General features: G+C 37.2%; 1 protein-coding gene across 1 annotated transcript in view; it reads left to right on the forward strand.

Annotated features, from left to right (window-relative positions):
* Positions 1–27,467, forward strand: part of TBC1D19 (TBC1 domain family member 19) — a 155,776-nt gene that overhangs the window by 12,365 nt on the left and 115,944 nt on the right. The window contains exons 2-3 of the mRNA XM_022566430.2: positions 19,749–19,821; positions 20,801–20,846. Of these exons, the coding sequence (XP_022422138.1) occupies positions 19,749–19,821; positions 20,801–20,846 (119 nt within the window). The remainder of the gene's footprint in view (positions 1–19,748; positions 19,822–20,800; positions 20,847–27,467) is intronic.

The raw sequence follows: 27,467 nt of genomic DNA on the forward strand, positions 1-27,467 counted from the left end.
TCTGCTGGCATGCCTAGTAACTTTTATTTGTTGCCAGACATTGTGTCCAAAAAACTGTAATGCCTCCTTTTTTGAGGGTTCACTCTCCCCTCCACTGGGCAGATAGTCCTGTGACTGATTTCCTTAATCCAGTTAGGGAGTATGCTGGTTTGAGGCTGAGTTTTACTTTCAGGCTCAATTTTCCTCTGGTTCTTTCCTGGCTCTCACAAGTTTTCAGCTAAGAATTTGATATACTCTAAGGGTCTTTGCCCTTTGGGTCCCAGACTCTAACCTTTTTCTTGTCAGACTGCTAAAAAACTTTTTCACAGGTTTCATGCTTAGGTTTGTAACCTTCTACCCCACAGAGTTCTAGTATTCAAAAAGTTTCTTGAGAAAACTGGCCATGTGCGTAAGATCTCCAAGTCTATGCAACACCTCTGCTTATTTCTCTGTCCAACCTTGGTAGCCCTCCACCAGGCTTTGTACTGGGTTTGTCCTGATTCTCAGCCTTCTGTTCATGCTCAGAATAATGATCCCAGGGAAAATGTTGCTGCAGAAGCCAGTTCGTCTCTCAAGATTTTTTTCTCTTTCTGTTTCTCTAGTTCTTGTTCTCTCAACAACTCTTTTCTGTCTTCAGATATTTGGATTTTTGTTTGTTTGGTTGGTTCTACTAGTTGTTCTACATAGGGATGCTGATCGACCACCAGCTCCTACATACAACTTGGAAGCATAAAGCCTATTTTGTGAGGACTGAACAAGATAATATGCCAGGCACATAGTAAGTACTCAGTAAATAGAAGTCTGAGTTAAAAGTCCAAATGAAATATCACTCCTTTTTCTAAAACCCCTCAATGCTTTTCATTGCCCTTGGAAAAATGTACAGAGTCCTTGATTAGGCACATAGTAAGTACTCAGTAAATAGAAGTCTGAGTTAAAAGTCCAAATGGAATATCACTCCTTTTTCTAAAACCCCTCAATGCTTTTCATTGCCCTTGGGAAAATGTACAGAGTCCTTGATTAGGCACATAGTAAGTACTCAGTAAATAGAAGTCTGAGTTAAAAGTCCAAATGGAATATCACTCCTTTTTCTAAAACCCCTCAATGCTTTTCATTGCCCTTGGAAAAATGTACAGAGTCCTTGATTAGGCCTACAAAGCTTGGTGGCACTGTTCTTCACACTCTACTGTTCAGCCATAACTGTCTAAGCTTTATAGATCTTCCATAACCTTACAGTTTAGTTTAGGTACTTCTTTTTTTGTGATCCATAGTACCTGGAACTTTATTTTTTAAATAAAGTTAAGTATTTAAACATAAATATAGTTTAAAGTTTAAGTATTTAAACATAAAAATAAAGTAGTATTTAAACATCTGCCTTCCCCGCTAAAGTCTGTTTCATGAAGGCAAGAAAAGACTGTGTCTCTTGTCCTGCTCTTTTTTACACCTAGCATAATGACTGGCCTGAGAAGGGTGCTCAACATATCTTTATTAAATGGAAAAAATCCCAATTCTTCTTTTTTAATGTTCATTCTAACAGTATATATTGAGTACCTACTATGTGCCAGTTACTTTACTAAATGATAAAATAATACAAAAAGCATCTTTACCTTAAGGAATTCAAAGTCTGCTGTGGCGCTCTGCTTTTCTTTAAAAATGTTTTTCCTTTAAATATTTCTTTTTATTCTAATTTGGGATCTAATAAGTCAATAGCTGTTTCTCAATTTTGTAAGAAAGCCTGAAGCTTCAGAAAATAAGCAGTAATGACAAAACTTTTTTTGAAGATTTTTGTATTTCACAGTTGCAAATAAGAGATTCATGACCTATATAAATTATAACTTCATTTGGATATTACTGCCCTGAAGACATATTCTTGTTCCTTTCTGTTTTGAACTCCACTTCTATTAATTCAATGTGATTCTTTATTTTGATTATTCAACAAATATTTATTGAGTGTTTACTATGTGTCAGGCACAATTCTAGGCCCAGGGGATAAAACAATGAATAAGATAAAGTTCTGCCCTCATGGCAAGATGATAGTATTACAGATAAATACAGGTCCATAATCCCTTCTCCAAAACCTGGGGAAGATATGTTTTGGAATTCACATTTTTCAAATTTTAGAAAGGTAATTCATGCATATTTGTATGTTATTTAATATCCTTACCATTGTCTTACAGCACCTTGTAATTATACACATTAATATTAATGTAGCAAAATGTATGAATTTTTACACTAAGTGTGATAAATAAGGACTATAAATAGTCTCATGTCTATTCAGGTCAGATCAGATTTTGCTACCAAATGAGTTCAAGTCAGGACAGATTTCTGCCACTAAGTCAGTTATGAAAAAACTTTGGTTTTCAAAGCTTTTCAGGTTTTGGAATTTCCTGTAAAGGATTATGTATCTATGTAACATCAGGCAGTTAATTGTCTTGAGGTAATAAAACGTAGAGCAAGGAGGAAAGATAAAGGAGGGTAAGGAGATGGTTACATGGGAAACTCAAAAACATGTATTTGGCTGATTCTTAAGATAAAATAAAAGATCTATAACATTATAGGTTCATACTTTAAAATAATATAATTATAAATCCTTTAAAAGTAATATAATGTGGTCTTGGGCTTGAAAAAATAAGTGATAATGATTTTGCCTTAGTTTATATCCAATAGCTCAGGCATTTAATAGAAATCAGTTAACTCTTAAAAGGCAACTTTACAATCAGCCTTGATAATATACATTTAAACAACTGGCTGTTTATTTGTTACACGCCTTTAAAAATGTAATCAGGAGGGCATTTTCCTGCCACGAGCATTTTCTGTACTGCCTTCATTTTATCTGAGTATATTCAGAAAGTGCTACAGCAGTGCTGGCCCAACTTAATTAGAAAAATAAAAATCACACCGAATACTTCAAAGACAAATATAAATGATTTTCAGATTTTTCCCTTGCCACTAGTGCTTCTCTTTTAGTATTAAACATTGACTTTATTTTAATGTATCCTTTTATATATTGAAGTTTAATTATTTAAGATCTTGGTATAATAACATGGAATTTTGTGTTTCTAGAAAAAGCTTATGGTTTTTGATTTCTGAGTTTTCCTAAATTATGAAGTCAACCTACATCTTAAAATTGAATTTGTTCACTCATCCTCTAGACATTAGAGTGATAGCTTAATTCCAAATTTGATCTCTAGCACCAGATCAACATTGTTATTTTGTATCATGCATTATTTGTGTTTAAAATGGATGTTGTGTAAAACCTCAAATGTTATTTCCATTCCATTAAGTGCTTAATAAGTCTTGTTGCTCAGATTGTTATTATAAATAATAGAATTGTGAAAGGAAGGAATCTGAAAGAAGATAAGCTTTGGAGAGAGAAGGAATAATATAACTGATAGGATGTTGTCATGAGTCTAGAACCCCATAGCTTCTTAATGCTGGTGTCCCTTACTAAAAAACTTATGAAATTGTATCTCAAATATCGTTTGTTATTCATCGTTATTAGAAATATGTACCATATAGAGAGAGTTTAGAGATCGTACAAATGAGAGAAGAAACTGACATTTATTTATTATTTATTTTAGGGAAATGAAAATTAAATAGATTTAATTAAATAGATTTTAATTAAATACATTTTCTGTAAGGCATGGATGGATTGAACATATATAAAGTCCTGTGCCATGATTAGAGCTTATTATCTTCTGTCTTTTTTTTCTCTCTAGGGTGGGATTGGAATATATTAGGGGAAGTTCCATATTGAACTACTGCATTTATTATATAAATCACAATTCAGTGACTCTGATTGTGTTTGATGTGAGCCAGGGAGTGGTATCATCCTTACCAATATCTGCCTTGGCTACTGTCATGTCCTTTCATCTTGGAAAGTAAGACAGTGAAGAAATGAATCATGGTATACAGGATTTCAAAATAAGGAACCTCTTGTCCATAGAATTTAGGTACTTGAGGGATTAGATAACTATTAAAATGTGGATCTGCTTTGTGTAAGTAAGTACATCTCTTCATGTTTTATTTCAGTACTGAGTTGCTTAGAGGTCATGTAGGGTTCTTGAATTAGGTAAGGCCAAGTTGAAATGAGAAGGAAAAGTACAATATATTATGAAAGGAGGCTAAGAAGTAAAGATGTAGAGTAAGGGGCATAAGACAGTCAGTGCTGGCTAAGAAGGGGGTCAGCTTGGGAACATCAGCAAAAGAAAGCCAGTGAAGGATCCATCCTCAGGTGAGAGAAACCAGAGCAGAGTTCGAATTATACAATACAGATTCAGTATTAAGGCATGGTCAGCTTGCACAGAGCCAAAATTTCCAGTTTGAAACTAAAACTCATTCTTGGCTACAATGCACGTCCACTGGAACTACGGGCCTTACAGAAACAAATCTGGTTTACAGTTTTAGAAAGAACCAAAAGTATTAGGAAGAAAAGGGGGTACCCAATTCAGCATGTTTTAATTGAGCCTCTTTTCTGTGGTGGTGATGGGCTCTTGAGAAAAATTCGACGAAGTACAAAACAGTTAGATAAGAATGTTTGCGTTTGATGTGGGAAAGGGCACTATTTCCTTTTTTTTTTCTTCTCCCTTAGCTTTTTGTTTACCTCATGAAATACGTTTTGAGTTCCACAAGAGTGAGGGAGGACTATGTGTTGGTTTTCTTTTTATACTGAGGAACTGGCATGTGGGACGTGTTCAGTTAATTATTGAAATAAGAATGCAAATGAATAGGCATATACTAGGGTATAACTATACTAAAAGGAGACCCCTGGGATTGGAGAAGGCTTGGATGGCACTCAAGGTGGGAAGATGGGAGTGAATTCCCAATGTAGGAACAGTGAGAAGGCTAAGCAGAAGGTTTCTGTTGTAGGGTACTTCTAGAGAGATGAGATTATATAAATTGAGTGGGACAAGATTTTTAGAGGCTTGTAAATGCCAGAACGGGTTTGACTTTATTTTATAGGCAGTGAAGTGGTCATTGAGGTATTTTGAGGAGGGTGAAGACATAAAGGTGGCTTTTTGGGACACTAGTCAGGCACTGGTGAGCAGGATGGATAGGAATCCAGACAATGTTCCCCCTTCATCCTCCACTTTATTTCTTCCTACGTTCTATTGGAACTTTGACTATTCTACAAACTGATGGTGCACAAGAACATTCCCATGCCTCTGCTCAGTCTGTCCTCTCAACCTCTATGCCTTTGCTCCCCTTTTCCAGTTTCTTCTATTAGAGTTAATTGTTCCTTTCTCTGTGGATGATACCTCTGTTGTAACATATTTTCTTATAGCTATCTTCCTTTCTGGACTAAAAATTCCAAATACAAGGACAATGTCTTATTCATCATGTTCCCCATGGTTTTGTTTTATGCACTTTTATTTGTAACCTTTTTTTCCTCCTGTTTGGTTTTGTTGTTGTTGTTTTTTGCTGTGCCACGCAGCTTGCGGGATCTTAGTTCCCCAACAAGGAGTTGAACCTGGGCCACAGCAGTGAAAGCGCCAAGTCCTAACTCCTGGACCACCAGGGAATTCCCATTCCATGGGGTTTTGCAGGTGTAGGCCTAAGGAATCTTTAGTGTAATGCATTCATTGAAAACATGTTTATGAAGTACTTACTATGTGATAAGTATTGTTTTGGTATAGAGATGAAAGACAAGTCCTCTAGAAACCTATAGTCCAGTGCAGTGGTTCTCAAAGTATGGTCTGTGGACCCGTGGTGGTCCCTAAGACCCTTTCAGGTCAAAACTATATTGTAAAATACAAAGGCCTTTTTAAAAAAAATTCACTGTGCTGACATTTGCACTGATGGTACAAAAGCAATGGTGATGGGTTTAAATCGGGGAACTAGTACCAAACTGTACTAGTAGTCATTGTATTCTTCACTGATATACATTCACAGTTAAAAAAAAAAGTTTAATTTCAGTGTACTTGATCAAACAGTAAACAATTATTTTATTAAATCTCATTTCTTGAATATACATTTTTAAAATATCCTGTTTGAGGAAATGGAAATTATGCATAAGGCACTACTGCTGTATATTGAAATAAGACGATTATCTAGAGGAAAACCACTCTAGTGATTAATTAACTGAGGTACAAGCTGAACTGCTTTTTTTTTTTTTTTTTTAATGAAACATCTTTACTTGTAAGAGTAAACTCTTGACACACTGTTATTCAGACTTGGATATTTGGAAGATATTTTCTTTAAAAATGAGCAAAGTGAGCCTGTCACTTCAAGGAAAACTGTTAGTGTTGCCAGTGATAAAATCCAAGCTTTAAATAAAAATCAGATTCTGGAAAACTTGTATTATCACTGTGACTTTGATGGCTACTTAATACTTAAAGACTTTTCTGATGATATTGATGGTGATATTAACAAATGTTACTTTTTGATATTGTTTAATGAAATGTGTCCACTGCATCACTTAGTTAATATATTTGAAATGATCAGTACATAATGTTACAAAATCATGTGTAGGTAGAAGATTGATTCAAAGTGCAAGGCAGATTGCTACATGTTTTTCTAATAAAGTCTGAAAAGTTTATTGATGTTCAGATTCCACATTACAACTAATCTTTAGGAAACTACTACTTGTCAAATTTAGTGTACTATCAAAGGAGAACATCCACAGTATCTGAAAAGGATATTAAAATATCCTTCCCTTTTCCAGTTGCATATCTGTGTGACACTGACTTTCATATACATCAATCAAGACAACATAGTGCCATAGATGAAGTATCACAGCAGATTGAAAACTCCAGTTGTCTTTTACTATCCAAACATCAAAGACATTTGCAAAAATGTAAAACAGTGCCTCTTTCTCACTAATTTTTGTTTCTGAAAATACAGTTCTTTTAAATAAAAATATTTAGGTTAATATACAATGGATTTACATTGTTATTTTAAGATGAATTGACAAATTTTTTTTTTTTTTTTTTTGGCTGTGCGGGTCCTTTGTTGCGGTGCGCAGGCTTCTCTAGTTGCAGTGCATGGGCTTAGTTGGGGTATGTGGAATCTTAGTTCCCTGACCAGAGATTGAACCCAGACCCCCTACATTGGTAGTGCAGAGTCTTAACTACTGGACCACCAGGGAAGTCCCAACAAATATTTTTATTGACATAAAATTTAGATTTTAACCATTTTTAACTGTACAGTTCAGTGGCATTAAGTACATTCACATTACTGTGCAACCATTATCACCATCCATCTCCAGAACTTTTTCATCATCCCAAGCTGAAACTCTGTACCTGTTAAACACTAACTTCCCATTCCCTCCTCCTCACAGTCCCTGGCTATTACCATTTTACTTTCTGTCTCCATGAATCTGACTATTCTAGATAACTCATATAAGTGGAATCATACAGTATTTGTCTTTTTCTGACGGGCTTATTTTGCTTAGCATAATGTCCTCAAGGTTTATCCATGTTGTAGATGTGTCAGAATTGTCTTCCTTTTTTAAGGCTGAAGAGTACTCCATTATATGTACTACATTTTCTTTATCTATTCATTTATCTGTGGACACTTGGGTTGTTTAACTATTATGAATAATGCTGCTTTGAGCATGAGTGTACAAATATCTGTTCAAGTCCCTGCTTTCAGTTCTTTTGAGTATATATGTAGATTTGGAATTGTTGGACCATATGGAAATTCAATTTTTAATTTTTTGAGGAACTTCCATACTAATAAACAAATAGGTTTCATTTTTCTGTATTAGTTTCTAATACTGTAAATATCAGTATATCTAATCTACATAAACAAAAGTAATCTTGGATCCTCAGTAATTTTTATTTTTAGCAACTTTATTGGAGTATAATTGCTTTACATTGTTGTGTTAGTTGCTGCTGTATAACAGAGTGAATCAGCTGTATGTATATATGTATCCCCATATCACCTCCCTCTGGCACCTCCCTCTCACCCTCCCTATCCCACCCCCTCTAGGTGGTCACAAAGCACCGAGCTGATCTCCCGGTGCTATGCGCTGCTTCCCACTAGCTATCTGTTTTACATTTGTCAGTGTATATGTGTCAATGCCACTCTCTCACTTCGTCACAGCTTACCCTTCCCCCTTCCTGTCTCCTCAAGTCCATTCTCTACATCTGCAACTTTATTCCTGTCCTGCCCCTAGGTTCCTCAGAACCACTTTTTTTTTTTTAAGTTCATATATATATGTGTTAGCATACGGTATTTGTTTTTCTCTTTCTGACTTACTTCACTCTGTATGACAGACTCTAGGTCCATCCACCTCACTACAAATAACTCAATTTCGTTTCTTTTTATGGCTGAGTAATATTCCATGGTATATATGTGCCACATCTTCGTTATCCATTTATCTGTCAACAGACACTTAGGTTGCTTCCACGTCCTGGCTATTGTAAATAGTGCTGCAATGAACATTGTGGTACATGACTCTTTTTGAATTATGGTTTTCTTAGGGTATATGCCCAGTAGTGGGATTGCTGGGTCATATGGTAGTTCTATTTTTAGATTTTTAAGGAACCTCCATACTGTTCACTTTACATTCCCACCAACAGTGCAAGAGGTTTCCCTTTTCTCCACACCCTCTCCAGCATGTATTGTTTGTAGATTTTTTGATGATGGCCATTCTGACCTGTGTGAGGTGATACCTCATTGTAGTTTTGATTTGCATTTCTCTAATGATTAGTGATGTTGAGCATCCTTTCATGTGTTTGTTGCAAATCTGTATATCTTCTTTGGAGAAATGTCTGTTTAGGTCTTCTGCCCATTTTTGGATTGGATTGTTTGTTTTTTTGATATTGAGCTGCATGAGCTGCTTGTATATTTTGGAGATTAATCCTTTGTCATTTGCTTCATTTGCAAATATTTTCTCCCATTCTGAGGGTTGTCTTTTCATCTTGTTTATGGTTTCTTTTGCTGTGCCAAAGCTTTTAAGTTTCATTAGGTCCCATTTGTTTGTTTTTAGTTCCATTTCTCTAGGAGGTGGGTCAAAAAGGATCTTGCTGTGATTTGTCATACAGTGTTCTGGCTATGTTTTCCTCTAAGAGTTTTATAGTGTCTGGCCTTACATTTAGGGCTTTAATCCATTTTGAGTTTATTTTTGTATATGGTGTTAGGGAGTGTTCTAATTTCATTCTTTTATGTGTAGCTGTCCAGTTTTCCCAGCACCACTTATTGAAGACACTGTCTTTTCTCCATGGTATGTTGTTGCCTCCTTTATCAAAGATAAGGTGACCATATGTGCATGGGTTTATCTCTGGGCTTTCTATCTTGTTCCATTGATCTTTATTTCCGTTTTTGTGCAAGTACCATGCTGTCTTGATTACTATAGCTTTGTAGTATAGGCCGATGTCAGGGAGCCTGATTCCTCCAGCTCTGTTTTTCTTTCTCAAGATTCCTTTGGCTATTAGGGGTCTTTGTGTTTCCATACAAATGTGAAATTTTTTGCTCTAGTTCTGTGAAAAATGCCACTGGTAGTTTGACAGGGATTGCATTGAATCTGTGGATTGCTTTAGGTAGTATAGGCATTTTCACAATGTTAATTCTTCCAATCCAAGAACATGGTATATCTCTCCATCTGTTTGTATCATCTTTAATTTCTTTCATCAGTGTGTTATAGTTTTCTTCATCCAGGTCTTTTGTCTCTTTAGATAGGTTTATTCCTAGGCATTTTATTCTTTTTGTTGCAGTGATAACTGGGAGTGTTTCCTTAATTTCTCTTTCGGATTTTTCATTATTAGTGTACAGGAATGCAAGAGATTTCTATGCGTTAATTTTGTATCCTACTACTTTATCAAATTCATTGATTAGCTCCGCTAGTTTTCTGGTAGCATCTTTAGGATTCTCTATGTATAGTATCATGTCATCTGCAAACAGTGACAGTGTTACTTCTTCTCTTCTGATTTGGGTTCCTTTTATTTCTTTTTCTTCTCTGATTGCTGTGGCTAAAACTTCCAAAACTATGTTGAATAAATGCAGTGAGAGTGGGCAACCTTGTCTTGTTCCTGATCTTAGTGGAAATGGTTTCAGTTTTTCACCATTGAGAATGATGTTGGCTGTGGGATTGTCATATATGGCCTTTATTATGTTGAGGTAAGTTCCTTCTATGCCTACTTTCTGGAGAGTTTTTATCATAAATGGGTGCTGAATTTTTTTGAAAGCTTTTTCTGCATCTATTGAGATGATCATATGGGTTTTATCCTTCAGTTTGTTAACATGGTGTATCACATTGACTGATTTGAGTAAATTGAAGAATCCTTGCATTCGTGGGAAAAACCACACTTCATCATGGTGTGTGATCCTTTTAATGTGCTGCTGGATTCTTTTGCTAGTATTTTGTTGAGGATTTTTACACCTATGTCCATTAGTGATATTGGCCTGTAGTTTTCTTTTTTTGTAACATCTTTGTCTGATTTTGGTATCAGAGTGATGGTGGTCTCATAGAATAAGTTTGGGAATGTTCCTCCCTCTGCTATATTCTGGAAGAGTGTGAGAGGGATAGGCGTTAGCTCTTCTCTAAATGTTTGATAAAATTCACCAATGAATCCATCTGACCCTCGGCTTTTGTTTGTTGGAAGATTTTAAATCACAGTTTCACTTCCAGTGCTTGTGGTTGGTCTGTTTATATTTTCTATTTCTTGCTGGTTCAGTCTCAGACGGTTGTGCTTTTCTAAGAATTTGTCCATTTCTTCCAGGTTGTCCATTTTATTGACATATATTTGCTTGTAGTAATCTCTCATGATCCTTTTTATTTCTGCAGTGTCAGTTGTTACTTCTCATTTATCATTTCTAATTTTGTTGATTTGAGTCTTCTCCCTTTTATTCTTAGTGAGTCTGGCTAATGGTTTATCAATTTTGTTTATCTTCTCAAAGAACCAGCTTTTAGTTTTTTGATCTTTGCTATTGTTTTCTTCATTTCATTTTCATTGATTCCTGATCAATCTTTATGATTTCTTTCCTTCTGCTAACTTTGGGGTTTTTTTGTTCTTCTTTCTCTGATTGCTTTAGGTGTAAGATTAGGTTGTTTATTTGAGATGTTTCTTGTTTCTTGAGATAGGATTGTATTGTTATAAACTTCCCTCTTAGAACAGTTTTTGCTGCATCCCTTGGGTTTTGGGTTGTCGTGTTTTCATTGTCATTTGTTTCTAGGTATGTTTTGATTTCCTCTTTGATTTCTTCAGTGATCTCTTGAGTATTTAGTAGCTTATTGTTCAGCCTCCATGTGTTTGTATTTTTTACAGTGTTTTCCCTGTAATTGATATCTAGTCTCGTAGTGTTGTGGTCGGAAAAGATACTTGATATGATTTCAGTTTTCTTAAATTTACCAAGGCTTGATTTGTGACCCAAGATATGATCTATCCTGGGGAATGTTCCATGAGCACTTGAGAAGAATGTGTATTCTGTTGTTTTTGGATGGAATGTCCTATAAATGTCAATTAAGTGCATCCTGTTTAATGTGTCATGTAAAGCTTGTGTTTCCTTATTTATTTTCATTTTGGATGATCTGGTCATCAGAGAAAGTGAGGTGTTAAACTCCCCTACTATTATTGTGTTACTGTCGATTTCCCCTTTTATGGCTGTTAGCATTTGCCTTATGTACTGAGGTGCTCCTGTGTTGGGTGCATAAACATTTACAATTGTTATGTCTTCTTCTTGGATTGATCCCTTGATCATTATGTAGTGTCCTTCTTGGTCTCTTGTCATAGTCTTTATTTTAAAGTCTATTTTGTCTGATATGAGAATTGCTACTCCAGCTTTCTTTTGATTTCCTTTTGTGTGGAATATCTTTTTCCATCCCCTCACTTTCAGTCTGTATGTGTCCCTAGGTCTGAAGTGGGTCTCTTGTAGACAGCATAAATATGGGTCTTGCTTTTGTATCCATTCAGCCAGTCTGTGTCTTTTGGTTGGAGCATTTAATCCATTTACATTTAAAGTAATTATTAATATGTATGTTCCTGTTACCGTTTTCTTAATTGTTTTGGGTTTGTTATTGTAGGTGTTTTCCTTCTCTTGTGTTTCCTGCCTAGAGAAGTTCCTTTAGCATTTATTGTAAAGCTGGTTTGGTGGTGCTGAATTATTTTAGCTTTTGCTTGTCTGTAAAGGTTTTAATTCTCCATCAAATCTGAATGAGATCCTTGCTGGGTAGAGTAATCTTGGTTGTAGTTTTTTCCCTTTCATCACTTTATATATGTCCTGACACTCCCTTTTGGCTTGCTGAGTTTCTGCCGAAAGATAAACTGTTAACCTTATGGGGATTCCCTTGTATGCTATTTGTTGCTTTTCCCTTGCTGCTTTTAATATTTTTTCTTTGTATTTAAGTTTGATAGTTTGATTAATATGTGTCTTGGCATGTTTCTCCTTGGGTTTATCATGTGTGGGACTCTCTGTGCTTCCTGGACTTGACTGACTATTTCCTTTCCCATATTAGGGAAGTTTTCAGCTATAATCTCTTCAAATATTTTCTCAGTCCCTTTCTTTTTCTTTTCTTCTTCTGGGAGCCCTATAATTCGAATGTTGGTGCATTTAATGTTGTCCCAGAGGTCCCTGAGACTGTCTTCAATTCTTTTCTCTCTTTTTTCTTTATTGTGCTCTGCAGTAGTTATTTCCACTATTTTATCTTCCAGGTCACTTATCCGTCCTTCTGCATCAGTTATTCTGCTATTGATTTCTTCTAGAGAATTTTTAATTTCATTTATTGTGTTGTTCATCGTTGTTTGTTTGCTCTTTAGTTCTTCTAGGTCCTTGTTAAATGTTTCTTGTATTTTCTCCATTCTATTTCCCAGATTTTGGATCATCTTTACTATCATTACTCTGAATTCTTTTTCAGGTAGACTGCCTATTTCCTCTTCATTTGTTTGGTCTGGTGGGTTTTTACCTTGCTCCTTCATCTGCTGTGTATTTCTCTGTCTTCTCATTTTGCTTAACTTACTGTGTTTGGGGTCTCCTTTTTGAAGACTGCAGGTTCATAGTTCCTGTTGTTTTTTGTGTCTGCCCCCAGTGGGTAAGTTTGCTTCAGTGGGTTGTGTAGGCTTCCTGGTGGAGGGGACTGGTGCTTGTGTTCTGGTGGATGAGGCTGGATCTTGTCTTTCTGGTGGGCAGGAATGCATCTGGTGATGTGTTTTGAGGTATCTGTGAACTTAGTATGATTTTAGGCAGCCTGTGTGCTTGTGGGCTGGTTGTGTTCCTGTCTTGCTAGTTGTTTAGCATGGGGGGTCCAGCACTGGAGCTTGGTGGCTGGCTGTTGAGTGGAGCTGGGTCTTAGCGTTGAGACAGAGATCTCTGGAAGAGCTCTTGTCGATTGATATTATGTGGGGCCGGGAGGTCTCTGGTGGTCCAGTGTCCTGAGCTTGTCTCTCCCGCCTCAGAGGCTCAGGCCTGACACCCGGCCTGAGCACCAAGCCACACGGCCAGGTACGTGGGGAGTTTCTTGCCTTTTGGGAAGTCTGAGGTCTTCTGCCAGTGTTAGGTGTTCTCTAGGAGTTCTTCCCCATGTAGATGTATTTTTGATATATTTGTGGGGAGGAAGGTAATCTCCACGTCTTACTGCTCTGCCATCTTGAAGTTCCTCCCAGATCCTCAGTAATCTTTAAGAGTGAGGGTCTTGAGACTTAAAAGTTTGAGAATCAGTGGTTTAGTGGAATGAGTGAAGTAGAGTGGTAGGTTAGGAAGTTACTACAATAGAGGAAAAGTTGGACTGGACTTTGCTCAGACAAGGATGGCCAGGGCAGTAAGGAGAATCTGTCATATGAAGAGATCTTGGAGAACCTAGAAATGTATGTGACCTTGAGAAGCTTTCAGGGAAGACACAGTAGTTAAATTCGAATATTTGAAGATCTCTCACAGAAAAGTGATTCAGCATATTTTCTGTGACCTTGGGGTGGGTGGGGGGGCACACATGGTGGTGGCAGATGCTAAGGGGAATCAATTTTAGTTCATAATAAAGGATTTTCTAACAGAATAGTTCAAAGATGGAATTGACTAAAGGTGGGGAAAGCTAGCTTAGAGTTTCTAAGTGAGAGTTTCTAAGCTAGAAAATCCCTTGGAGAAGAGAGTCAGTCATTAAATGGTTAGTCGACCTAGAAGAACTCTGTAGTCCCTTCTAACCCTGAAACTCTGTGATTCTTCAGGCACAGAAAGATGAAGACCAGGATTGGCACAGTGGCATCATGAGAAGTGGAGAGGATGGGACATCTTTAGAGAGAATCAGAGGGTTTTTGGAACCCTTTTTGTAAAACTTCCTCTGCCTTGGTTTGTGCTTCATGAGTATTTAGCCTCAGTTTATCTCCTGGCTTTTTTGACCCCACCACGACTTCAGCCACTTTGCTTCTCCAGTTTCCTTTACTCACCAAGTTTAGAAATTTAAGATTGCCAGTGAGCAATGCTTTGGATTAAGCCTGTTCTGGTGGAAGTAGAACGAAACTGGATATGCGCCACCAGGGAAGCCCCCCAAGTGGTTTTAGAACTATGCTCTGTTATATCCAAGGATTCTGAAAACATTCTATTCACTTAGAAATACTTAATTTAATCATTATATTAAGAAACAACACTCTTTCAAATGCATTGTTATATCAAATACTCCATAATCCACTATTGTGATTTCACATTAACTTGTTTCTGCATAGATCTTAGAGGAAGAAAAACCAAAACCCTGTTTATTTCATCTCTTCATATGTTTATTTGGACACTTAGAAATGTGTCATTGGTGAGGAAGGATGTAAATCTGCACTGGTCTTTCCAGATATTTGGGCTTGCACATGTCCACTCATGGTACGTTGTACAAGTGAGGTAGTACTGCAGGGGGTATACAGTGACAGGCATGGGCCAGGCCGAGTGAAGGTGCATCTGCTCAACACGAGCCCCCATCCAGGTGCACTGCTGAGATATGGGACAACATCTGATGTGAGAACACGTCACATGGTAGTAATACTATGGGATGCATAGTTTCAGCAGTTCTAAGTATCAGAAGGCCTTTTCTGATTTTTGTATTTGTGATAAATACTTTTAGTGATTTGTCTTCAAAATAAAAAATTCCAGCTGCATACTTCTCTTTTGATTTCCTGCAGCAGTTTGTTTGGGGGTGTGCTGAGATTGCCAGGAGGGCTGTTAACAATGTAAACACCTATCTCTGTGAATCAGGATTTTTTTTTTTTATTGAGCAAATAAAACAAAATACAAAAATAAATTAGGTATTGAGACCATAGCAGAATAAAGCCGTGCCTTTTTAATGTTAATCATACCTTAGTCAATGAGAAAAGACTTATTGTTTTCATTGTCTAGTAATATCACTTTCAACGTGTTTTATATAATTGGGTTCCGATAGGGTTCAGATTTCATTTGAAAGAAAGGATTATGCTGCTAAAACATGTTTGAGAATTGCTGTGCCTTATCACGTTGTCCTCCTGTCACTGTCCTGCTTCTGAGTCTCAAATTTCTCAAGATTCTTACAATTAGCTTAGATGATTAATGAATTTTGATTTGCCTTTGATATCAAAAAGTATGTCTAGGAGGACTTCCCTGGTGGCGCAGTGGTTAAGAATCCGCCTGCCAATGCAGGGGACACGGGTTTGAGCCCTGGTCTGGGAAGATCCCACATGCTGCGGAGCAACTAAGCCTGTGCACCACAACTATTGAGCCTGCGCTCTAGAGCCCATGTGCCACAACTACTGAGCCCGCCTGCTGCAGCTACTGAAGCCCGTGCGCCTTCAGCCTGTGCTCTGCAACAAGAGAAGCCACTGCTATGAGAAGCCCGCGCACCGCAACGAAGAGTAGCCCCTGCTCGCCACAACTAGAGAAAGCCCGCGCGCAGCAACGAAGACCCAACGCAGCCAATAAATAAATAAATAAATTTATATTAAAAAAATGTATATCTAGGATATCTAGCAACTTGAAGTATTGAAAATGCTTAGGAGGAATAATCATTTTTTTTCTCTTGAAATTCTTTAAATTTTGCTACTTCTGGGTCGTTTCCAAATACAGACTTAGTAAAAAGAAAACCTATTTCCTTTTGCCTTGATACTCTTGAATAATAAGAAGGGTTTTGCAGCTTTTAAAATCCTAGGAATTATAGACTGGAAACCAGTCTCTTCAGTTAAACATAAGTTTTATGAAGTTCCTTGTTTATTTGAGGGGAAATTAGTTGAAAAGGATAGAACATGGTTTGGTCAATATAATTTTGTCAAGCAACAGTTAATGACAAGTAACACTTGGGATGCAGAAATGAAGACATGGTCTTGCCTTTGAATTTAAGAGTTAAAAAGAGAAATAGGTGAGCTGAAAATTACAGTGTAATTGGGTAAGTGCTCTCACAGAGGAATAGCATGTACTATCTTTGCAGGTAGCAGGTGGGGTAGTTGGGAAAGGAGGTGATATTTGAGGGATGTCTGGAAGTGGAAGCTAGTAGGTATTTGCCAAGGTGTTGAGGGAGCTCTTATATCTGAGGAAACAATATGAACAAAAGCCTGGAACCCTAAAGTATTTGACATTTGGGGTATCAGGGATTATAGCTCACTGTGGCTAGAGTGTAGGGCGTCAGGGAGGAGGTGTGAAAAAAGAGAGGATGTTGTTGGCTTGGTGGAGCAGCAGCCGATGAATTTGGAGAGATAAGTTGGTCTACATTGTGAAGGTCCCAGTGTGTGCTGTTGAAAAGTTTAGATTTCTTATATATGCTGTGGAGATCCACAGCCGAGAAAGACTTACGTTTTAGGAAGAGAATGCTGGAATATGGATTGGAAAAGGGAGAAATTGGTTCATTTATTCAATAAACATTTATTGAGCATCTACTATGTGAAAATAACTATTCTAGGCACTTAGGATACAAAGGAGAACAACAAAAAAAGATATGTGCCCAGGTCGAGCTTACCACTTCTAGTGTAGGGAGATAGTATACCAATAAACATAGTAAATAAATCATACAGTATGCTAAGAAAGAAGAGAAAGTAGAGTAAGGTGGTGTGAAAATGCCAGGTGGGGGGTAGTTGCAATTTAAATAAGGTGGCAGCACTACTATATATAAAATAGATAACTAATAAGGACGTACTGTATAGCACAGGGAACTCTACTCAGTACTCTGTAATGGCCTATGTGGGAAAAGAATCTAAAAAAGAGTGGAGATATGTATATGTATAACTGATTCACTTTGCTGTACACCTGAAACTAACACAACATTGTAAATCAACTATACTCCAATTAAAAAAAAGAAGAAAGTACACATACCAGATGGGAAGCTGGCCATGTTTCTTCCTCCTTGACCTATAAACAGAAAAATCAGGTTGCCTTAATAAAGTGGGACTTTATTTTATTTTTTTTTGTGGTACGCAGGCCTCTCACCGGGGACTTTTTAATTTAATTTTATTTTTTTGCGGTACGCGGGCCTCTCTCCGTTGTGGCCTCTCCCGTTGCGGAACACAGGCTCCGGACGCGCAGGCTCAGCGGCCATGGCTTACGGGCCCAGCCACTCCGCGGCATGCGGGATCTTCCCGGACTGGGGCACGAACCCGTGTCCCCTGCATCGGGAGGCGGACTCTCAACCACTGCGCCACCAGGGAAGCCCTAAAGTGGGACTTTAGAATGGAGAGAAGGGATAGATTGGGGGAATGTATTTTTCTTTTTCCTTTTTTTGCCCTGTTTGTTGTAAAGTAAAACACAAACAGAAGCTACACAAAACAAATATATAATGTAATGAATTATTATAAGATGAACGACCTTAAACAACCACCCTGCTAAAAAAGTGAAATGTTGCCAGCCACACCAGAAACCTCTCCATTTGTCACACCCCAATCACAAGTCCTTCCCTCCCAGAGGACCTGATTTTTATGGTAATCACTTTCCTGCATTTCTTGATAGTTTCATTAACCAAATGTATATCCCTGGATGCTCTTAGTCTTGCCAACTAAAAAAAGATTCTTTGATATACCTTTTAAGTCTTTTAAAATCTACAGGTTTTCTCTCCTTCCTTTTTTTTCCCCCTTACAATTGATCAGCTGAAGAACTGGGCCGTTTGACCTTTAGGATTTCTCACAACCTGGATTTTTCTGATTACACACTCATGGTGCAGCTTGTATGACGTAGAAGTTGACAGTTGGACCCAGAGTCTTTGATCAGGCTCAGGTGCCATCTCAGTGACCACGACTATTGGCACTGGAGTCTTCTTTCATTGAGAAGCACATAATTGCTGGTTGTCTTTTTGCAAAGTTAATAGCTGTTTCTGCTCAATGCCTAGATTTGATTAGGGATAGCAAAACGGTGATATTCTAATTATATCATATGTGTTTTATCTATTAGCTGGAATATTTTTATAAAGAGACATTTCCCCTTATCTATTATTTTGTTACCAAGTGGTACAGTTCCTGTAGGAAAGGCAGGCTAGATAAATGCCTTTTCATTTATTAATCAGTTTTCAAGGTAATAAGTTGGTTCCCTGTCATCCTCAGTTTTTATTACTCTATCAAGTTTTTCTCCTCAGAAAGTGAGAAAGGGAGCCCTGGCTGGCCAGTTTCAAGAATTCATGGGTGCTAGGCTGCGCCAGTGTCTTCAGACCTCATCTGCTATATTGGATTAGACAAAACCCCTCCCATTGTCAGCTCCTGTTCTAAAATTAGCTCATCGTATGTTCCAGTGAACACTTGCTGGCTATTTTGGGGTTCTCCTCTTTTCATATCTATCAGATACCCCTCTGCTTTTTCCTGTGTAGATGCTAATACCATACAGGTTATGTGGCTGTTGGTTTGTCCACAACTGCTTATATTTTAGGTTTGTGAGGAATATCTTATCACCAAGTTTGGTTGTAAATGTTTTCCATGGAATTTTGGTTTTGCTCTCTAGTTGCTTCGTCTGTTTTTATGTGGAGATCAGGAAGATTAAAAAAAAAAATTGCACTGCCACCAATGCCATCTTCCCAGAAAGGGGTTGAATCGTAGAAGAATTAGAGTAGAATTGAGAATAACTAAAGTTTCTGAGTTGGAAGTTTTGGTGAATGGTAATTTCATGGATGAGGATTAAAAATAGAAGAGGAGAAAGGTAGTAAGTGGAAGATAAGATCAGTTTTTGATTTCTTAGATTTAAAATGCTTATGAGATACCCTAATAGAAAAACCTTTTTAAAAAATATGCTTCTAGAATTTGATAGAGAGAGCTAGGTGATGAAAGATGAACACTTCGAAGGTAACTGAAGCCATTATAAGTTGGAGAAATTAGTATTTTTGGTAAAAATTACAGTGTGAAAAACCAGTAGAATAGAAATCATGCAATTGAAGATGAAAGAGACACTAATAAGCATTTGTGAGTGAGTAGTTTTATGTATTTTCCATAAATATGTACAACAAATGCAGGTTTACAGAGCAGCGATCCAAAGATGACACTGTTCAAAGCTCCAGTTATATGGATGCAAACAGAGTTTTTGGTTATTAGGTGAATGTAGGTGCTATATATGCTAAGTATAATATTAAGAGAATGAATTTGTAAAATCTGAGTATTTTTCCTATTAGAAAAATAGATGTTAAATGTTCATAAAAATAAAATGCTTAGGTGAAGATGTTAACTATTCATAAGCTGCAAGATTTAATATTTTAAGCAGACTATAGTATATTATCACAGGTCCTCTATTTCAAGAGTGGGTGAAAAAGTCTTCTCTCGTATGAGCTATTCCAGATACTCAGATGCTCTGACCTCAAAGGGGATTTTTTAAATAGTGTGCACATTTGAACATTCCTTTTTAAAACTTTCATTAGCATTAAATATCATCCCAAATGACTTACTTTTGACCTCTGTCTTTTCCTTTCTTCTTTTTCTTCTTCTTTCTAAAATTAGGCCAGTCTTCAGAGACCTGAGATTAAACTTGAATCACTAAAAGAAGATATTAAGGAATTCTTTAAAATATCAGGTTTGTAAGTTGCTTTTTTTTCCTTCTCTGATTCTTTAAGGCAAAATAAGGAAATACTTTATTTTGAGGGAACACTGTATCCACAGCCAATTACTCATCCAAATTTGTGTAACAGTTGCGGGATACGTTTCTATTTGGGGAGAATTAGAACTTTCAGATATTTCTGCAGAAATGCTGCAAAAATTCAGGAACACTGTGGGAATGACTGCTTTACATTAATCAGTTTTAAATACTGTTTACCTTCCTGGTCAAAATACATCCTGAATGTACTAAGAATCTCCATAGTTAAGTAACTTGACTTTTACCTTTCATTTGTGGCTTTTTTCCTTCTCTGCTTCTTTTCTCTCCTATGTTTCTTTTCTCTCCTCTTTTCTGCCCTTTCAAAGAAAACAGAAGAAAATCCCAACTTTTTTAGAGCAAGCTGTTTAGCAGCCCTTGCACATGGGAACTGAGATATTAAGTGGTTTACTTGCCCGTATAAGTTCAAGTAGTTAGCAGCCAAGCGAACTGATCTGACTGACGGTGCCTCATAATAATCTACTTCTCTTGTTTAGGAGTTTAATGACTAGTTAATTGTCACGAATTACTTGTAATCTTTGTCAAGTGCCTGGCTGTTTCTTGCCCTTCCCTTGGCACATTTCTCATAGCTCTGGTAGTGCGATAGCCCAAGATTTTGGCATTCATTGAGTACCTTAACAGTGGAAGAAGGAAATATTCTTCTCATCTTAAGAAAATGGTGCCATAGTTTTATAATAATAAATCATGTTGATGACTTTGCTACTTAGTGTTAGCCAAGGGATATTGGTAAATATATAAGAAATAATTCCTTAGTATAACACTTTACACAGCAACTGGAAGTTGATAAAGTTCTTTCACAAATGAATGTAATGTTAAAGTTTTTGTGAGATAAATTTAATTATAATGTATGTTTATTTTTAAAACTAATATGTTTGTATGTTTTACTCCTTTTTTTTAATAGGTTGGGAGAAGAAACTTCAGAATGCTGTGTACAGTGAACTGAATGTGTGAGTTTTTCCTACCTATTTTGAGATACTCGTATGTTTAGCTGTATTTGCTTTGTAAGTAACGAATATAGTATTGCTATGTGTACTCAGTGTTATTATTTCTCATTAGTATTTAAATGGCATTTCAAGTAAGTTAATACTATTAAAAATTACAGTCTTGCCTGAGAATTAATAGGTGGGGTTTTTTTATTGCCAACATTTTTATACTAATTCATTTATCCAGTGTAATTAGGAAATACGATATTTCTCATAAGTTAATATTTTGGATAATTTAAGCTTACCAATGTTCTTTTTATTGTTGCCATTTTGGATATTATCCTTCTGTCTTTGTAAACTGATCATTTTAAACACAATTAACTCTTTTTTTAAAAAACTGGTGTCATTATTAAGAACATTAATGTTTTTATTTATCTGGATTTGTTCTCAGAGTCTGCTGAAGTATACAGAACTATTTGTCATTACAAAAAATATAGATCCCAAATGTTAGCTTTTGTAGTTTATTTAATGTTCCATTATTCATCTGTTATTTATTTCTAGCACTATGCCAGGCACTGGGAATATAGCATAGAACAATGAACACAATTTCTGCCTTCATGGAGTTTATAATCTAACAGAGTTCTTAAGTCTTTTTTTCTTTTTTTTTCCTGCTATCAATGTGTCTCTAGCATTCTCTAGTTTCTCACACTCCCATTTCCAATTTGCTCCTTCTAATCTGCTGTTAACTGGGAAATGAGATAAGCCAGTTTACCAGAATTGTCTGTAAAACAAAGAGACTCAGATGAATGCTTGTGGATTTGTGCTTAGACACACGTTTTTGTTTTTTAAATTTATTTATTATTTTATTTTTGGCTGCGTTGGGTCTTCGTTGCTGCACGTGGGCTTTCTCTAGTTGTGGTGATCGGGGGGCTACTCTTCGTTGTGGTGCGCAGACTTCTCATGGCAGTGGCTTCTCTTGTCGCAGAGCACAGGCTCTAGGTGCGTGGGCTTCAGTAGTTGCAGCACATGGGCTCAGTAGTTGTGGTTCACGGGCTCTAGGGTGCAGGCTCAGTAGCTGTGGTGCACGGGCTTAGTTGCTCCACGGCATGTGGGATCTTCCTGGACCAGGGCTTGAACCCGTGTCCCCTGCATTGGCAGGCAGATTCTCAACCACTGTGCCACCAGGGAAGCCTGACACACGTTTTTAAAATTAGTATTTGCTTCTTTGGTTATTGCTATCTTCTGAGTTGGTTTTTGACTTCTTAAATAACATCACATATAAAATGCTATCTGTTAACTAAAGTTGATTGTGATCATGCCTTTGGTTCTAGTCACCAAAGGAAAAGACATTTATCATGACAAATAAGGTTTCAAAATTCCCCAAATGTAGTAGAAATACCACGGGTTGATTAGACTAATATGGACATGGTGATTTATCTCTCTGCCTGTTAAAGCTTGTAACTTCAGTGTCTTTGTCTCTGTTATGGGCAGAATAAAAGCATCTGCTGTGTATAATTCCAAATATTAGATTTTCATCTGAGGAGATATTACTGATTGCTATTTTTGCAGCATAATGCATTCCTGAAAATTGTTCTATGAGACAGAGTGCCTTTTTACTTGCTGGCAGGGACAGTATTTCATTCATTGTCATATCTTTGATATCCTACATAATAGACGTTAAATAAATATTTTATTTTGAATAACTTGTTGAGATATTTGAAGGAGCCCAATAATACTACCTTTTTCCTCACTTGGGTTCTGAACAAATTGAGAAAATAAAATAAAATATAAAGGCAAATGGGGGATCAAAATTATACTTTTATTTGTGGTAAAGACTGGGTAGGAGGACATAGCTTAGTGCAAGAGCAAAATAAGCTGTTTAACTGAACTCTAGGCTTAAATAGACTTAACCTTCTAGTTAAATAGCGTTGGTGAGTGTGTCCAGCTTAGTCTTCCAAAATACAAAAGTTGGAGAAGGCGTTAAACCTCTTCTGTGGTGTAATGAGTAAAGCCCTGGAGAGAGGCCAAGAATGTTACGGTGAGGGAGCTCTTTTCATGTGGAAGGGCACATCTGGAGTGGGAAGAAGTGTTTCCTAACATAAGTCAGAAGAATAAAGTGGACTTAGCATATTCTGTTGCATTTTTCATTGGCAAAAACCACGATGGATAAGTAAAGAAAGCAAAAGTGAAGTAGAAATATTTATTGTTAAGTAATAGGAACTGAAAAAAAAATCCATACTCTCATTACTAATAGAAGTGTGGACATGTGAGCTCTACAGATCATACATGGAATTTGCTCATGTCATTTTAATTATTTTAGTAAACATTCCAAATATTTTAGTCAGATTTTTTTTTTTTTTTTTTTTGCGGTACGCGGGCCTCTCACTGCTGCGGCCTCTCCCGTTGCGGAGCACAGGCTCTGGACGCGCAGGCTCAGCGGCCATGGCTCACGGTCCCACCTGCTCCGCAGCATGTGGGATCTTCCCGGACCGGGGCACGAACCCGTGTCCCCTGCATCGGCAGGCGGACTCTCAACCACTGCGCCACCAGGGAAGCCCTAGTCAGATTTTTATTTAACAAATATAGCAGAAAATTTTCTGTATTCTGTTATTACATGAAACTTGTAACTCTAGCCCAGGTTAGTTCTTCCCACTTCAAAACTGCCTACTTTGTTTAACTATTATTGTGTTAATAACTACTTAATATTATGTTGATGATAATTTACATTGATTGAATGCTTATTTTATGTCCAGCACTGTGGTAAGCACTTTTAGGTATTACCTTGTATTAGGTAGTCTTTATAACCACCCTATGAAGTAGAATTTATAATTATCATCATTTTATAGAAGAGAAAAATGAGTCTTAGACCGCTTAAGTAACTTGCTGAAGATCATATAGCTTGTAAATGGCAGTGCTAGGGTTTCACCTCTAGCTGTCTGATTCTAAAGCCATACATTTTACTACATTTCACATATACAGTACATCCCCTACTTATGAACCTTCAGGCTGAGAACTTTCAAAGATGTGAACGTGCCTTCGCATGTCCAATTACGTAAATTAGTTCACGTGTCTGGCGTACATTGTCACGTGCACACATCCTCTACAAGTGGTTGTAGGTTTGTGTACTTTACTGTACAGTACTGTATAGAGTACAGTAGTAGAGTATCTTTATTTCAAGCTAGATCTGCAAAAGGACAACTTCATTGAACTCCTTGCTGTGCAACAAGAGGAGCTTTCTAATGAAGACCTGATGGAATTGGAGGCCCAGGGAAAGGACGAAGAGAGACAAGAGGAAGAAGAGATAACTGAAAAGCCGAAGAGATTCACGACATAGGAAATGGCAAGAGGATTTTCTTTGTTTGTGAGGCACAGGACCCGAACGTAGAATAGTAGACGAAGGTTGCAGCAGCCATTCAGAATGCAATCCAGTGCTACTGTGTCATCTTCGATGAGAAAAAAAGAGCTACTACCCAGACATCACTGGATCAGTTTTTCAAGAGAGTAGATAGAACTGAATCCAGCAAGGAACCAGAACCTGTGCCGTCAGTGTCAGGCGTGAGTGAAATTGCAGCTTGCCCTCCGTCTCCTATTGCTGAGATGCTTCAGCTCTACCATCTCCCATCTCCTCTCCCTCCTCCAGTCAGTAACTCTTCTTGCCTGTTCACTCGATGCCAGACCCTGTATGCCAGCTGTTGTCCTGTACTACTGTACTTTTCAAGGTGCTATACTGTTAAGATTTAAAATGTTTTCTTTACTTTTTGTGTTTGTTTTTTATGTATTATTTGTATGAAAAGTATTATAAACCTATTACAGTTTGGAACTATATAGCTGATTGTATTAGTTGGGTAGCTAGGCTAACTTTGTTGTTCTTACGAACAAATTGGACTTACGAACGCACTCTCAGAACGGAACTCGTTCGTATGTAGGGGACTTACTGTATTTACATCTTGTTTCTTACCTAGATTAAAAGTGTTCTGAAACAAGAATTATGTCTTACATTTCTTTGAGTATCTCCTATAGCATCAAATAAATGACGTTGAGTCAGCAAGTAGTTACTGAGCCAACCACCAATGCTGGCGCAAAATAAATATTTGTTGAATTGAGGACAATTAGTATAACTGTTAATCCTAAACTACTGTAAAGATTTCGAAAATGTACCGATTACTTTGTGTCCTATTCTTTACTGTATTTTGTGTAGAGCAGTTTATAAAGAATTAGAAGACCTATTGTTTTCCCTTAAGGAATATAAATTAAAGAAATATATAAACCTTTTTAAACCTCCTATATATGTATATATTATAAAAAAACATGTACTGTAGTCTACTGCTATAGTAGATATATGCAAGTGTCTACCATACCTTGGAGAGGTATAAATGCTGAACTACAGTGGGCCCAAAATGGAAAGATTTTAGATAATGAGTACCTTACACTAGACCACAAGATTGGGTAAGTCTTTATAGACATTCACGGTGCTCTCTGGAAGAGTCCTCAGGTGGTAGACCTGGACACCTCCGAAGTGTCCTAATCATAGCTCTTCTTTGCCCTCTTAGTTGTTTGTTTGTTTGTTTTTTATCTTTATTGGAGTATAATTGCTTCACAATACTGTGTTAGTTTCTGTTGTACACCAAAGTGAATCAGCCATGTGCATACACATGTCCCCATATCCTCTCCCTCTTGAGCCTCCCTCCCACCCTCCCTATCCTACCCCTCTAGGTGGTCACAAAGCACTGAGCTGATCTCCCTGTGCTATGTGGCTGCTTCCCACTAGCTAACTATTTTACATTAGGTAGTGTATATGTGTCAGTGCTACTCTCATTTCACCACAGCTTCCCCCTCCCACCCCGTGTCCTCAAGTCCATTTTCTATGTCTACCTCTTTATTCCTGCCCTGCAACTGGGTTCATCAGTACCATTTTTTTTTTTTTTTTTAGATTCCATACATATGTGTTAGCACACGGTATTTGTTTTTCTCTTTCTGACTTACTTCACTCTGTATGACAGACTCTAGGTCCATCCACCTCACTACAAATAACTCAATTTCATTTCTTTTTATGCCTGAGTAATGGTCTATTGTATACATGTGCCACATCCTCTCCATCCATTCATCTGTCGATGGACACAAAGGCTGCTTCCATGTCCTGGGTACTGCAAATAGAGCTGCAGTGAACACTGTGGTACATGACTCTTTCCGAACTGTGGTTTTCTCAGGGTATATGCCCAATAGTGGGATTGCTGGGTCATATGGTAGTTCTGTTTTAGGTTTTTTAGGGAACCTCCATACTGTTTTCCATAGTGGTTGTAACAATTTACATTCCCACCAACAGTGCAAGAGGGTTCCCTTTTCACCACAACCCTTCCAGCATTTATTGTTTGTAGATTTTTTGATGATGGCCATTCTGACCATTATGAGGTGATACCTCATTGTGCTTTTGATTTGCGTTTCTCTAATAATTAATGATGTTGAGCATCTTTTCATGTGCCTCTTGGCCATCTGTATGTCTTCCTTGGTGAGTCTAGTTAGGTCTTCCACCCATTTTTTAATTGGAATCTTTGTTTTTTTGACATTGAGCTCCATGAGCTGTTTGTATATTTTGTAGATTAATCCTTGGTCTGTTGTTTCATTTGCAACTATTTTCTCCCATTCTGAGGGTTGTCTTTTTGTCTTGCTTATGGTTTCCTTTGTTGTGCAAAAGATTTTAAGTTCAATTAAGTCCCATTTGTTTATTTCTGTTTTTATTTCTGTTACTCTAGGAGGTGGGTCAAAAAAGGTCTTGTGGTTTATGTCAAAGTGTGTTTTTCCTATGTTTTCCTCTAAGAGTTTTATAGTGTCTGGTCTTAAATTTAGGTCTTTAATCCATTATGAGTTTATTTTTGTGTATGGTGTTAGGTAGTGTTCTAATGTCATTCTTTACGTGTAGTGGTTTAGTTTTCCCAGCACCACTTATTGAAGTGGCTGTCTTTTCTCCATTGTATGTTCTTGCCTCTTTCTCATAAATTAGGTGACCATATGTGCGTGGGTTTATCTCTGGGTATTCTATCCTGGACCATTGATCTATATTTCTGTTTTTGTTCCAGTACCATACTGTCTTGACTACTGTAGCTTTGTGGTATTGTTTAAAGTCAGGGAGCCTGATTCCTCCAACTCTGTTTTTCTTTCTCAAGATTGCTTTGGCTCTTCAGGGTCTTTTGTGTTTCCATATGAATTGTAAAATTTTTTGTTCTAATTCTGTGAAGAATGCCATTGGTAGTTTGATAGGGATTGCACTGAATCTGTAGATTGCTTTGGGTAGTATAGTCATTTTCAGAATATTGATTCTTCCAATCCAAGAGCATAGTATATTGCTCCATCTGTTTATGTCATCTTTGATTTCTTTCATCGGTGTTTTATAGTTTTCTGAGTATAGGTCTTTTGCCTCCTTAGGTAGGTTTATTCCTAGGTATTTTATTCTTTGTGCTGCGATGGTAAATGGGATCGTTTCCTTAATTTCTTGTTCTGATTTTTCATCGTTGGTGTATAGTAATGCAAGAGATTTCTGTGCATTAATTTTGTATCCTGCAACCTTACCAAATTCATTGGTTAGTTCTAATAGTTTTGTGGTGGCATCCTTAGGATTTTCTCTATATTGTATCATGTCACCTGCAAAGA

Source organism: Delphinapterus leucas, chromosome 5 (genome assembly GCF_059928025.1).
Source record: "Delphinapterus leucas isolate spDelLeu-1000000601 "Yukka" chromosome 5, BTC_Dleu_Yukka2, whole genome shotgun sequence".
Taxonomy (NCBI): Eukaryota; Metazoa; Chordata; class Mammalia; order Artiodactyla; family Monodontidae; genus Delphinapterus; species Delphinapterus leucas.